The sequence below is a fragment of the Pseudonaja textilis genome, chromosome 3, assembly GCF_049901715.1.
Source record: "Pseudonaja textilis isolate UNSWEBS1 chromosome 3, rPseTex1.2, whole genome shotgun sequence".
NCBI lineage: Eukaryota > Metazoa > Chordata > Lepidosauria > Squamata > Elapidae > Pseudonaja > Pseudonaja textilis.
Genome location: NC_141992.1, coordinates 184,132,113 through 184,146,937, shown reverse-complemented (window position 1 = coordinate 184,146,937; position 14,825 = coordinate 184,132,113). Strand labels below are relative to the sequence as shown.

At 43.5% G+C, this 14,825-nt stretch overlaps 1 protein-coding gene across 1 annotated transcript in view; it reads left to right on the top strand.

Moving 5' to 3' along the window:
- The first annotated feature begins 1,759 nt into the window (after nucleotides 1-1,759).
- Nucleotides 1,760-14,825, top strand: part of EXT1 (exostosin glycosyltransferase 1) — a 304,178-nt gene continuing 291,112 nt past the window's right edge. Inside the window, exon 1 of the mRNA XM_026703588.2 lies at nucleotides 1,760-4,313. Coding sequence (XP_026559373.1) covers nucleotides 3,334-4,313 — 980 coding nt within the window. The 5' untranslated portion in view covers nucleotides 1,760-3,333. The remainder of the gene's footprint in view (nucleotides 4,314-14,825) is intronic.

Genomic DNA, 14,825 nt, shown 5'->3' with positions numbered 1-14,825 from the left:
GATGCTTCACAACTGACTCACCTTTATAACGGTTGCCATGTCCTGGTCACGTGATTCCCTTTTGCGACCTTCTGACAAAGTCAATAGGGAACCAGATTCACCTCACAAATGTGGCACGAAAAGTTGTAAAACAGGGCAAAATTCAATTCACAGATTTCTCACTTCACAACCTAAATTTTGGGCTCAATTGTGTGGTTGTATTTTTTTTAAAAAAATTGTGTTTTGTCTTTGTTGCACTTTAACAGGCCTGTGTATTTTTTTTAAAGGGGAAGGACAATTGTCTTAGCCTGAAGTCTTCCCAACTTTGTGCGTCTAAAAAGTTATGATTCTAGATTTACCAGGCGGCAATGCCATCAGCCTGCTCTAGAGGGCATTGACACAAACCTGGCTCTCCAGAAAGCTAGGTAGAAGTACTTTCACTTCTCTTTCTCTTGTCTCCCAAAAGTTGAACAGGTTAGCACAGAGGTCTCCAAACTTGGCAACTTGTAAGACTTGGGGACTTCAACTCCTAGAATTCTCCAGCCAGCAGAGAGTCTTAAAGTTGCCAAGTTTGGGGACTCCTGGGTTAGCATCTCCCTGCTCTTCCATGATATGTCCTCCGACCCTAATGCTGGTCTTGCTTAAAATCGTGGTGCCTTCCTCAACGCTAACAACACAGTGCAAGAAAAAAGGAAGGTGAGGGAAGGTGAAAGTGGGGTTCCCAAAGTTGCTTAACTCCAGGAGCAGCAACCGGTGCTACTCTCCAGAGCAGCAAAAGTGATTGACAGGAGCCGGGTCTGCGTTTGCAAACCTGCTCTACTTCGAAGTAACTTGGTTGAGATGCTACTTCCTTTCCTTACTCCTCCTCCTTTCGGGGTGTTGGTAGATGCCGATCTGGGCCTTTCCCTCGCGGATTACAAAAGTGGCCAGGAGCTCACAGCTTCAAAATTTTGCGGGGTCTAGGGATCCCATTCCTTCATCGGACGGAGGGGAGAAAACTCCGCAGCTGGAGCCTCCTCCTCAAAAACCTAGAATCACTTTGATGGTGCCTTTGAATGTCCCAAAATCCAGTTGCCTCTTGAAAAAAGAACAAAAAAAGCACCTTTGGGACCACACCATGACCTGGATGTCCGAATATCTCCACAGACATTGGTTCCTTTGAACGGACACTAACCGGCATACATTCAAAACGACATTTCCCTTGCATTGCAAACGTGCCCGGAGCAGTGGAAGTTGTCTGCCTTCCAACCGGGCTTCCCCAAACATCGTTGGCGCCCGCATCTCCCCTGGCGTTTGCCCTTAAAAGCAAACCAGTGGAAGCCTTTCCCCACAGATCCTTCCACCGGCCACCGGATCCGGACCCGGCACCGACACGAAAACCCGGGAGTTCCTTTTGTTGGAAGGTGTGTGTATGGGGAAAGGGAGCTTTAAACTCTCGGGGTCCCTCGTTCAGACGTGCTGCTTAACTCGAACGACCCGCTCAGCGCCAGAAGGGGCGCGCGACTGGCTTTCCCACGGCGCGGGGGAGGCAGGGAGCCCCTCACTCCCACGCGACCTCCCCGATGGAGTCGGGGTTTCCCCCCTCCCTCTCTCAAAGGGATGCGCTCCCTCCGCTCGCTCAAGACACTGCAAAGCCATCTCTCTCTCTCTCTCTCTCTTCCATCCACCCCCCCCCGCCCCGCAAGGCCCGGCGGGTTATGAATGGGTGCAGCGGAAGCACCGCCCCCTCCGGACGTGACGCCCAGCCAATCGGCCGGCGGGCTGCGTGGATGGATGAGGTCAGCGCCGTGGTGTCGGGGAATGGAATGTTGGAAGTGTTAACATTCGGAACCGGGGCAACGTTCGGAGATCGAACGCCGCCGCCGCCATCGGGCAACGTCGCCAGCCAGGAGCGGGCGGCGTCCTCCTCCCTCCCTCCCTCCCTCCTTCCCCCCACCTCCTCCTGCTCCTCCTCCTCCTCTTCTTTCTGCCGTCCCTCCCCCCCCCCCAACCCGGGCTCGGCTGTGTTTCCCGGGCTTGCGTGGATCGCCGCCGCTCACTGAAATGAATGGCTGAGAGGGGCGGGGGCTAAAAGGAGGCGGTGGAAGTGGAGGAGGAGGAGGAGGCGGCGGCGGCGGCGGCAGGAGCGGCAGCCGCGGCGGCGAAGAAGGAAGGAAGGGAGGAGGAGGAGGAGGAGGATCTTTTCGTTCGCTTCCATCCCCGGGGGCCATAGAGGCAGCGCGAATCGCAGGAAAGCGTGCGGAAGCCCCGGCTCGTCATGCTTTGCAGCCGGTGCTGAACCGCACCGAAAGAAAGAAAGAAAAAAGAAAGAAAAGAGAGAGGAGGAGAAGAAGAAGAGCGAGAGACATGCAGGGATTCGTAAGGTTACGGTGCTGGGGCCGGAAGATGTAAATCCCGGCGGTTGCTCTGTCTCAGCGAGACCAGGCAAGCCCCCGCATCCACAGACTCTTCGCCTGCCGACTTCTTGGAAAAGCCGGGCGCCGGGCTTTAGAAGCGGACGGACCGGCTGGCTTGGCTTTCTTTGGCTCGGCTGGGCTGTCTCCTTCCTCCCTCTCTTCCCCCCCCCTCCGCCGGTTGGTGGTTGGTTGGTTTTGTGTTTTTGTGGATGTTTTGCCCGAGTTGAAGTTGCTGCTCGCTCTCTTAAACCACTCCGAGCCCACCCCCCCCGTCCCCTTGTGCGTGTGTTTGTGTGTGGGGTGTGTAACGCGTGTGCAGGCGAGAGAGAGAGAGAGAGAGGAGAGGGCGGGACGGATTTCTCGGTCTGGCAACCCGCAGATTGGACAGCCGGAGCCCGGGACTCGTCGGCTTCTCTTTCTCTCTCTCTCTTTCTTTTTAGGTTCAGAGCCGCCGCTGTCTTTGTCTTCTCTTCTTCCTCTTTGCCTTGCGAGCCAATTCCCAGCCTCTTTTTTTTTCTTTTTCTTTTTTCCTTTGGGGAAAGCCACGCTGGGCGGGCTTCGCTTCTTCTTCTTCTTTTTTTGCCCCGGTTTTCTGGCGCTTGCCTTCTTTCCTCTCCCTTCTTTTCCTTGCCTTTTTAGCCACCCCCCCCCGCATCCCCTCCGCTCCTTCCCCCAGTCCTTCTTTCGTCCCTCCTCTCCCCAACCATCACCACCACCACCCCTTCCTCCCCAGGGCTAGCCCGAAGATGAAAGACCCGAGGGGAGAAAGTTAACGAAATCGCCCACATGCGCTGCATCAGCCCGAGCCTTTGGGAAAGGAAATCCGAGAAGGTGGGAGAAGAGAGTTTAAAGTCTTGGCAGGCGGGAAAATGGCGGACTCAAGCTGAAAGTGTCACTTGGCAAAGTTGGGCGAGCTTTGTGTTCATCCTCGACGAGCCTCTTGACCCAGATAGGACACATGCAGGCCAAAAAACGCTACTTCACCCTCCTCTCGGCTGGCACTTTCGTCGTCCTTCTCTTCTACTTCGGCGGCTTGCAGTTCAGAGCATCCAGAAGCCAAAGCAGGCGAGAGGCGCGCAGTAGCAGCAGCAGCAGCAGCGGCGGCGGCAAGAATGGCTTGCAGCGCCCCGAACGCTACTGGCCCCGGTTCCCAGACGCCCTGCGCCCTTTCCTGCCTTGGGATCAGCTGGAGAGCGAGGATTACAACCGGCACGCTTCCCCTCGCCAGAAGCGCGACGCCAACGCCGGCGTCTACAAGGGCAAGAAGTGCCGCATGGAGTCCTGCTTCGACTTCGCCCTTTGCAAAAAAAACGGCTTCAAGGTCTACGTCTACCCGCAACAGAAAGGGGAGAAGATCGCCGAGAGTTACCAAAACATCCTGGCCGCCATCGAAGGCTCCCGCTTTTATACTTCGGACCCCAGCCAAGCTTGCCTCTTCGTCCTCGGCTTGGACACCTTAGACCGAGACCAGCTTTCCCCTCAGTACGTGCACAACCTGCGCTCCAAAGTGCAGAGCCTCCATTTGTGGAACAACGGGAGGAATCATTTAGTTTTTAACTTATATTCCGGCACCTGGCCTGACTACACCGAGGACGTGGGTTTCGACATTGGCCAGGCCATGTTGGCCAAAGCCAGCATCAGTACGGAAAACTTCCGGCCGAAGTTTGACGTCTCCATCCCTCTTTTTTCTAAGGATCACCCAAGGACAGGAGGAGAGAGAGGCTTCTTGAGGTTTAACACCATCCCCCCTCTGAGGAAATATATGTTGGTGTTCAAGGGGAAAAGGTACCTAACTGGGATAGGATCAGACACCAGGAATGCCTTATATCATGTCCATAATGGGGAAGATGTTGTCCTGTTGACTACCTGCAAGCATGGCAAAGATTGGCAGAAGCACAAGGATTCTCGGTGTGACAGGGACAACGCCGAGTATGAAAAGTAAGTCAAAGCACTTGGCCTCCTCTCTCTCATTGCTTGCCTTCTCATTTGCACACGTGGCTGGGGTAGCAGTGACTGATTAATGCCTTGCAAATGTTCCAGGCAGTTCTCCATCTCACTCCCTTCCTTGCTTCCGTTTTGTCTTCTTTTTTGAGAAAAACAAAAATGATCCAGCTAAATCCTTCATGGGCCTGTTAGAGATGCACTTATTTATTTATTTGACACCCCCCCCCTTTGGGTACAATTGTTCTATTGTGAGCTGGAAAAAAAAGCAGGTGCAACATTGCAAGTTTGTTGTTTGGGTGGTGGTGGTAGGTTGGTACGTGGACATACTATTTCAGTTTATTTGCTGCAGCACAGAACTAGGTGGCTTCCTGCCCATCTCCATCAATTGGGGATTTCACCTGTGATACCTGAGTTGTTATTTTTTATTTTAAAGAGGCAGCCAAGGACACAGAGTCACTGTTGAGCAAAAGGTGTGCAGGATTGCGCTGTGAATTTTCTTAAATGTTCAGGGATTCGTATTCATGCCTCAGACCAAGTGCACGCCCCATTAATTTCTTTTAAATAAAATGCCTCTGAATCACAGTCTAATCTCCTGTATCTTTCTTTGCTTTTAACTGGAGTTGCTCATTGGGGCTCGGTGTGTCTCACTGAGTATTTGGATTGGAAAGCCAAGGCTCCTTTATACTTCCTCGCTCCTGAAACTCTTCCCATCTATCTCAGAATTCAACGTTTTCCATTTTTACCCTGATTTGAGTATGGCCTGAAAGACAATTCTGGGTATCTGCTAAAATGGGCAGTCATGCGTTTTGCAGAGGCAGTTATCTTATCTCAGATGTTCAGCACCTTTGCGGAAGTGGATCTGTTGATCTATCCAAAAGATGACTGTCTTCACTGTCTCGTTTATTTTTCTTTCCTACAAAAGCTGTAACCTCAGTCAACATGAGGTGTGGAATTGCTCCAACCTCAAGCCCTTTACATATGTTTTTCCATGTTGACGGCTACTTCCAGTGATATAAACATTTCCTGTGGTTTTTCCATTCTGTGACTCTCTTATTTCTGTTTGAAATTAATTCGGCAGAGTTACTTTGGATAGCAGATAGATATTGCATATTATGTAGAGTGCTTTATTGCCAGACTATGTTAACCAGCTTTCTGACCTGCCCATTACTAGGCTGCACTGCAATTTAGAAACTAGCTAGGGTTACACCAGAGATGCTGCAAGAACATGTCCGTGTGAACTCTCTTGACATCCCAAATTTGATTTTCTTGGTGTGAACAGGATTGTGCACTTGTTTGCTATTCTCCTTTTTAAAAACAGCTCACAAATGAGTTTTTTTTAAAAAAAATCTGAAGCTGCTGACACAACAGATTTGTAAGGAAGGCCACAGAAGGATTTTAGTGATAATGAAACTGTTTGAAACTAATTAGTTAAGTTTAAATGCTGATCACAGCTGTGTTTTCAGAGTTAAGATGCCTGACTTAAAGAAACCTACTACACGCAATAAGGAAATAGGGAACTTCAGTTATATATGTACATATCATTCTAAAGCAGTATACATCAAGACTTGCTTAGAGGCTCACTAAATCAGAACTATATTTCATATCAGAATTATTGAAATGTCTAAAACTTAGATTGCGGTCCTTGCAATTGAGCTGTCACTTTAAAGTATTTCTTAATTTTTTCCCCAACTTTCCTCTGGGACTTCTGGGTAACGTATTGCTATCTTCTAGGTATAGGTAGGACCGAGAGACAATGACTTGGCAGGTTTTCCAAAATTTTGGGAGAATTTAAGCTTGAGTCTTCCTGTTTCTAGTCAAACAGTTTAGTCAGTATATCACAGTGGGAAGATGTTCCTGGTCAACTTTGCTTGCTGTGAAGAAAACACTAAGTGTGGTTAAATTTGGTTAATGCTTAGATGGGAAATCCATGTAGGTGGGGAATTTGACAAATCCTAAAAGAAGACAGTGGTAGACTATTTCTCTCTGTCCGTCTGTGCCTTCAGATCAGTCTTGACTTCTGGTGACTCTGCACAAGTCCACAATGTTTTTGTAAGAAAACATTGATGGATTCAGGAATTCACCAGCAGTTGGGCTTGATCTACCTTCTTTTCTTTACTAGAAATGCTTGACAAATGGATGATTAGCTTTCAGGATGGAAGATGCGTGCTTCCTTGAGCCTTCTCTTTTCATCCAAGGAAGGTATCGAAAATCTGAGCATCCGACGTGGCTGCCTTCACAAAATGGCTGCCTGCGAGGAGACCATCCACACACAAGGTGGTTCTAATAGGAGGTAAGGCTGTGTAGGGATACCTCTTCCCTAAGATGCCGATCATCAAATATATTTTTTAACTACCTGAGGTGGCCTATTTGTTTTTTTTATGAAAACATGTGGACACTCTTGTACAGACAGCTTTGTCATCCAGCAGTTTTCCATTGGGCTACGTGAAGCTAGTTGTCCTTTTTGCAAATGAAGGTTGTGAGAGGACCACTGCATTGCTGCACAGTAGACTACTTTTCTGTTTAACAGCCAACTAATAAAATAGCATCTTGCACAAAACCAGCTGCCACATCGCCATATGGTCATAGAATGGCCGACTTGATGGCATTGCATTGAATTGTGAGAAAAGTTTGGTTCACTTGCAGTAGTTCTAAGTTGTCCAGTCTTTATGTTCATTGCACTACATGCAAGTTTTTGTAAAGAAATTAGTTGATTCGGCTGTATTTTGGGGTGCAAGATGAGAGAAAAATACCTGCAGGAGCTTACATCCTTTTCTTTCTCTGCCTTTTTCCATCTTCTGTTGAAGCCTTTTCCAGCCTTGACTATTTATGAAATCTGATAATGTCTGGAAGCGTGACTTCCAGAATCCTTAGAAGCACATTATCTCTGATCTTATATACAAACGTGTTATTTATTAAGATTTTTAATGGGGTGAAAAGTAAAAGAACTTATTTTAGAGAATATTTCGGTATGAACCATCCCAGTTTTCATTGGATAGAAGTTTTACTGTTTCTTTTTAAAAATGGGCAGAATATGACTCAGTGCACTAAATTTCTCTTAATTGCTAATAGACACACCAGCAGTGGAGCCTCAATGGACAGGGGCAGTATATCTCTAATTACCTGAAGTGGAGGGTAAACATTGCTTTGTATTGCGATGCCAAAATAGCTGGTTACTTGTTTGGAGCATTCCAGCAAGACAGTTCTCATTTTTGGAATCAGCCCCAGCTCTGAAATGTCTTTTTTGTTGTTGTTGAGGTGCACATGAATAAATCAGGTACTTACTTGCCTCTCAGTTTCCTGTGATACTTGATCTTCACTTTCCTGAGTAATTAATCTTAGCTTGATCTCTGTGCAAGACAGGAGCTCAAATATTTAGCAAGTAGTCTTCTGGTCTGGCAGCCTGGCAAAATCAACCATTAATGGCTGTTCAGGTTAAAAAAAAAAGTAGATTCACTTTCTTGTTCTGTCTCTTTAAAAATCTGCCTCATGTTAGTCTGCAGCCTTATCTGTTCTTTTCTGAATTTAAATCTAAACAGATTTTAGAGGAAGCAGAATCTGTTTCTCAATAACCAGGATGGAGTCAGAATGTTTGAATTTTCTGTGAAATCTGTTTTTGCATATTCAATTGGCAAAAAGGGAGAAGAGGAACAACTGAGTTTAGCAAGTTAATTGCAATAAAATGTAGTCTAGAGAAAGTGCTGAGTGCCCCACTTTTTCCCCCCCTTCCATCTGTTCCCTCCTACCCTATCCCTTCCTCTAATAAGCCCACTACCTTTTTACAGTGTGTTCAAGAACATTTGACGTGCTTTAGCTTAATCTTTCCAAGTTCTATTAAAAAAACCCATCTGCAGGAGCAGACTAATTAATTTTCCTTGAAGTTATACATCTCAGCAGATAAAGCTGATGCTGGCTGAAATAAATTAAGTGACTCTGATTAGGATACTTTGATTAGGATGCTTTTAAATCCTTTGAAATTTGACTGGGTTTTACGTGAAATGTGACAGCATTATGAATGAGTTTAATGGCAACTGGTTTTATTAATGGTCAAGTTGAGCTCGTTTGCAATTTTCATAGCAACGGGATGAAAGCGATCTGCCATTGGCTTCCAATTTTTCCTTCCATTTTCCCACAGTCTGGAATTTTCTGCTGGTCTCTTTTTTACGAACTGGGCCTCTCCTGAATTAATTGAGAAGGTAAGACAGAGTTGGCCAGGTAATGTTGCTTGTTGAGAAAACTAAATCATGGGCTTTATAACTATGATTTACAGGCTGCAGCAGGCTGAGTTTGCCCAACATGCTAATCAATAAGATAGTCTTTATAAATCACAACTTTTACAGCAAGCTAAGCCAAAGCCCAGAAAAGCACTTTAGGCTTATGGAAAGCATGAGTCCAGCCACAAAATTCTGCCTAGTATTCAAACCCGGCTTTTTATCATCTTCCATCAAGATAAGAAAACTTTGGTTGAGCTTGTCAAGCAACAGCAAAAATAGATACATATTTTGATTTGAAAATTGCTAGGATGCCTTGCAAAACATTCCAGCTTAACTAAAGAAATGCATTAAGGGTCTTTCTCATTTGTGTGCTGTGGCCAGATAATTTTTTAAATAGTTGGCCCATCTAGTAGGTAGTGTTGCCACTCTGAATCTTGGTATTTTCTCTCCCTGGGATTGAACTAAGATAATAATTAAAAAGAAACCTGTGCAGGTGCTGATCATGAAGGCAGCTTGATTGGCTTATAGTTGTAACTTCAGAAAAATGCCAGGTTTAGAATGGACTGTTGACCCTTCCAAGAATAGAGTGAATATATACTCAGAAAGTTAATACTTTGACAGAAGTGTTCTGCAGTGAAAGTCAGTGAAATATCCCCTGTTTTTTTTCCCTCTTACCTGGAAGTAAGAAGTGGAAAGATCCAGAGTGAGAAGGTACTGACCCTTTCATGCAATTTTTCTAAATTCATTTCAGATCCAAGTGTCACGTAATGGGGTGAGCTCCCATTACTTGCTTCAGCTCCTAGCAGTTTGAAAGCATGCAAATGAGAGTAGACAAATAGGTACCACTTTGGAATGAAGGGAACATGACATGATAGCAGTGTTCCAATGTTTGAGGGGCTGCCACAAAGAAGAGAAGGTTAATCTATTTTCCGAAGCATCAGAAGACAAGACAAGAAACAGTGGATGAAAACTAGTTAAGATAAAAAAACATAGAATTAAGGAGAAATTTCCTGACAGAACAATTAATCAGTGGAACAATTTGCTTCCAGAAGTTGTGGGTGCTCCATGACTGGAGGCTTTTTAGAAGATACTTGGACAGCCACTTGTTTGCAGTGGTATAGGGTTTCCTGCTTGATTAGGGGATTGGATTAGAAGACTTTCAAGATCTTTTCCAACACTGTTTTTCTGTTATTTTGTAATAATGTTCCATGCACTTTGATGTATAATCATGGTGGTCACATGACCATGGAAATGTCTTCGAACATGCTAAGAAACGGAGATGAGTACTTCCCCCTAGAGTTGGAAATTATTGGACGGGGGAAACCTTTTACCTAAGAGGTGCTTCAAGGTGTAAGGTGAATTGACCAGCATTTAAAGAATTGAGTCCAGGTCAGATGTAACACTGGCCTTCTAATGTGGAATTTTTTTATTTTTATCTATTCATCAAATTTATATGACCACCTTACAAAAAAGTGACACCTTACAAAAAGTCAGGTACAAGACTATAAAACAGTTAAGACATCAAACTATTATATTTTTAAATTGCAGAGATTAAGAGAAGACAACAGATGTTAACAACAATGGACTCACTTCAATACGTTGCCTGTCCTGGTACTTATTATAAGCCATGGTTTGGTTTTGAGTGTGGTTGGGTGAGAAGACAACAGAGGTTGGTTATTGGGTAATGCTAAGCCAAACTACAACTATAGGACTTAGTATCAAAACAAATCACGTGGGTAATACAAAGTTACACAGTCTTTTTAGTTCTTTTTAGTTAACTATTCTAGGATTCAGTTGTATAAGTAAACTACCTCCAAGCTGAAATCTATAGATCTGGTCTTGGGGATTCCTTGAATTTTGTAATTTTGCCCTCTCAGGAATACTCTTGTGGGTTGTAGTGAGAAGACTGGCAAATACATTGTTTGAAACAGAAGCACTTGATGGTAAGCCTTTTTCCAGTGGGAAAATATTGAATAAAGAATATGAAGGAGTCAAGTTCTTAATTGCTAAATTATAAAACAATCAAGCTCTGTTCCTTCTGTAGAGGAGGCCTGAAATCAATAGTATAGATTTTTGTGATGAAGTTTGTAAGGAAATATCTACAGTAGCTTTCTTTATGGTGGTTGGGAAATATGCTGGTCACAACAGAGGTGATGGGGTTGAAGTCCAGCATATCTGGAATGACGTTGATAGTGGGGAAACTATGTAGGATAAACGGTGTGGATTAGCACAATGAAGGGAGATAGATGGCTTATTCAAATCTGATTTTCTGATTTTTTTTCTACACTCTTTGTCTCAGTTGTACTATGAATAGCCACGATGAATATGCTGTTAACATAAGAGGAGATAAACAGCTATCTATTTATGTATGTAGTTTGTTTATTGTTTATTCATGTCAGAAGCACCACAATTAGAATATGGCATACTATATAAGGGGTTCCCAGCCTCTGGGCCCCAGCCCACTATTGGGCCGTGGCCTGTTTGGAACTGGGCTGTGTGAGCACAAGTGGCAGGGCAGTTTCCCTTCTCTCCGCCCCTCCCGCCAGACTGGTTGGGGACCTCTACTATATAACATAAAATTTAAAATACAAAACACAAGATTCTGCTGAAACGTCGCTACAACTTTAAAAGCACAACTACTATGACGTGGGAAAATACCTGAACAAAGCCGAATACCATACATGTAAGTACCCGCGAAAACTTAAGAAAACAAAATTATATATATATATATATATATATATATATACACACACACACACACACACACACATACACACACAGAGCTTTGTTCAGCTTTCTGCTTTGTTCTGGTATTTTCCCACATCATAATAGTTGTGCTTTTAAAGTTGTAGCAACGTTTCGGCAGAATCTCATCTGCCATCATCAGGCTTCTGTATTGTGTTCGTCTGTGAGTTGGACTTTCACAGCAAAATGGCGCTCTCTCTCTCTCTTCTCTCTCTCCCCCCTCTCTCTCTCTCTCTATATATATATATTCATTCTAGACAATATAGTCTAGAAACTAGCAACATTAATTGCATTCTGTCATGCTGCCATGAAGTGCTCAAGTGCACACTGAACGGGACGCAAAGTTTGTTGTTGTTGGCGTGTCACCGCAATCACAAAACAGAAGCCACCAGACAGCCCCCATTTGTTCAGAGTGTTTCCTGATTTTGTACCTGTGTGCAGTCTATTCAATGATTTTCCTACTTCCCAGCTTCCGTCAGAGCCAGGTATCAGCTGGTTCCATCCAGTGTTGGTTCTTTATAGCTTTTCATAGATCTACTCTGCTTTCAAATACTTCAAAGTCTTCCATTGACCTAAGGAAGCTTTTCCTGGATTTTAGTCTCTGCTGAGTTGGTTGTAGGCCAGAGAGTGTGTGTTGTCTAGATATTGATGATTTGAGTCTCTCTGTATGCTGCTGCTTCTCTATGGACAGCAGGAAGGACAGTGCTAGCTAGGTGGTAGATTTTATGTAGAAAGGTCGGTTTAAGGCATCTGGTAATATTTCTTCTAGCTTCATTCAGTGTGTATAGTTAAATAGAGTCTTCTCTGTTGTAAATTAATCTACCAATGTGTAATATATTTTATCCAAAGACTGGCACTGTATTCAGAGGGTGTAATGGTAATAAGTAGCCACTGATCAACTGAAGGTCTCTAAACATTAAGAATTAACTTATTAAACATAGGTTTAAATTATGCTCTGTATGCCTGCATAATAAGTTGAGTGAAGAAAAAAGGACAGAAAGCATACTAGAAGCTAGGTGGTGGATCAGAATATTTTGCCTGCATGCAGATAATGGCTTAGAGGAAGAATGTATACTTTGTGATTGTCAAGTTTTGGATTCAGTGTTTGGGCATTTTCAGATACATTCCTTGATCAGTTTTCTAACTTCACTGCCACAAGCTTGAGTCAGGTAATAGATTTCATTGTACCTGTTTAGTTGTGTAATTCTCTGCTTTCTAAAGAGTTTTATAGATTATTGAAGAAAAGGCTGTTTTACCTCTTTATTTTCCTAGGATTTACTTTTTAAACTCTACGGCTTTGCATAATATCTAACAGGAGTTTTAGAATTCAAAATAGTGTTCCAGAAATCCACTGCTGTTCACAGAGGAATTTTAAGGAATAGGAGGCAGCAGGTCGAGCAAGAATAGACACGTTTAAAGCACAAAAGGGTAGGAAAATAAACGTGAAGAAATTGCAGGCTTGAAAAGAAGCCACGATCTTTCTTTTTTGAAGGACTAACAACAAACCTCAACCACTAAAAGGCTTTGAGTAACAACATAAATCAGAAATTAGATTCATATATGTAGCAAGTTGAATAAAGAGATGCACTTGCTTATCTTCTGTTTCCTGACTGACCTGGCATATTAAAATAAAGTGCTTCATTTTGTGAAATGGGCTGCTTCTGTATTTGTCATGTAATATCTGTCCCCTCAGGTGTGTTTGAATAATAGCAGAATAATTTTAAGACCAAACGTTCTTCTTTTGAATAAAATATAGTGTTAATTCTACTTTAATTTTTAAGACGTTTATTTTAAAGAGGGCCAATAATACAAAAGCTACTGTATGTATATGGTGAATGTGTGCTAGCTGTTATCCTCTTGACTGTGAAACCAAGAAGATTTAGGTCTTGATGAATGATCTTGCATAGAGATAGAAATAATTTTCAGATGTAAGAGTTACGTGCTTTTTCAAAAGGCAACTGGACTTTGTTTTTTTCTTAGGAGATGTTTCGCTTCTCATCCAAGAAGCTTCTTCAGTTCTGACTGAATGTTGGAGGACAGAAGGATTTGTATTACTTTCATCCTTCTATCTTCCACGTCTTCAAAGAAAAAACAAAGTCCAGATGCCTTTTGAAAAAGCATCCTTGGGACATCAATGACCTGGATGAGACTCTCCATAGACAAGTTATATGTAGGTTGAAAAAGGTTTTTATTTTACTATCGAGAATATGGTGAATCTTCAGATGATATTAATTCCCCCAAATCAGAGGTGGTATTCAGCAGGTTCTGACCAGTCCTGGAGAACCGGTAGTGGAAATTTTGAGTAGTTTGGAGAATTGGCAAATACCACCTCTGAGTGGAGATTTTACAGTATCCTTCCCCTGCCACGCCCACCAAGTCACACCCACAGAACCGGTAGTAAAATTTTTTGAATTCCAGCACTGCCCCAAACAGAAGTAACTCTATTCTTGTCAGCTGCAGAGAAAGATACATTTTCAGGTGAAAAATATTACACTACAGAGCTTATGTCTTTGTGTGCAAAAGAGAAGCGGGTTCCGTTTTCTTAATTTTCTCTTTTTAGAATGTTGCAGTGTTGAATGCCTTAAATTATCACTTAACGATGAAACAAATAACATTGCCAAACGTTTTATTTTACATGTTTATATAACAAACTTTATAGCCATGAAAATAAAAGCAGTTTAATGCATCCCTCCAAAGTGAAGCAAACATTGAAATACCCTCTAATATATTAAAAAAATCAAATACGCAGATGCTTGTCGCAGCAGTTAAAATCAACAAGGTAGTGCACTAAAATAAAAATCAGCCCTCCGCAATATTTTTCTTGCTTCCTGGGCAAATCACGTATTTACTACCAGTAACTTCAAATCTCTTCTTTAAGTGACCCCCCCCCCGCCTTGTTTACCTGTTTCGATGTCACATATTTTGTGTGCAGCTGAATGGAACAGAATCAGCCCTGATTTTGTTGATTAGCTGGCTGGGAGAACCAAGTTATTCAGGGTTTTTAAGAGTGCTAATTGAAAAGGTTTAAATATTACGTTGTCTCTTTTCCATTTCCTCTGTATGTTTATGGGCTATAATTGTATGCTTGGACTTGTGCATCTGACACCAAATTTGTTATGAATCACAATCATCTGCAAGTTCTCTTTGTTTGCCGCTATTCAATTAAAGTCCCTTTTGACTTCCTGGAATGTGTGTGTATATATATGTGTTGAGCTTTGATGTCTGTCTCTGATAAGCTTTCCCCTCCCACCTTCATGGCTGGGTGTTTTAGAATGAGCCTTCAGTTCCCCTCTGATTGTCTCCAGCTCATTTAATAATGGCCAATAAATTGGCCCTGGAATGTGAATAGAAATCAGTGATTGGATTTCTTTGTATAGGACAGTGGTGGCTAACCTTTTTGGGCTCCTGTGCTGATAATTGCGCATGCGCTTGCCTGCTCGTGCTCACGTGCCATCACCCAGAAGGCAATGCACGCGGTCCCCTATGCCTCCTGTGCATGTGTGTGCAATTCGCGTGACTTGTGCGGCCTGCGCTGTGCGCTTCTGTGCAT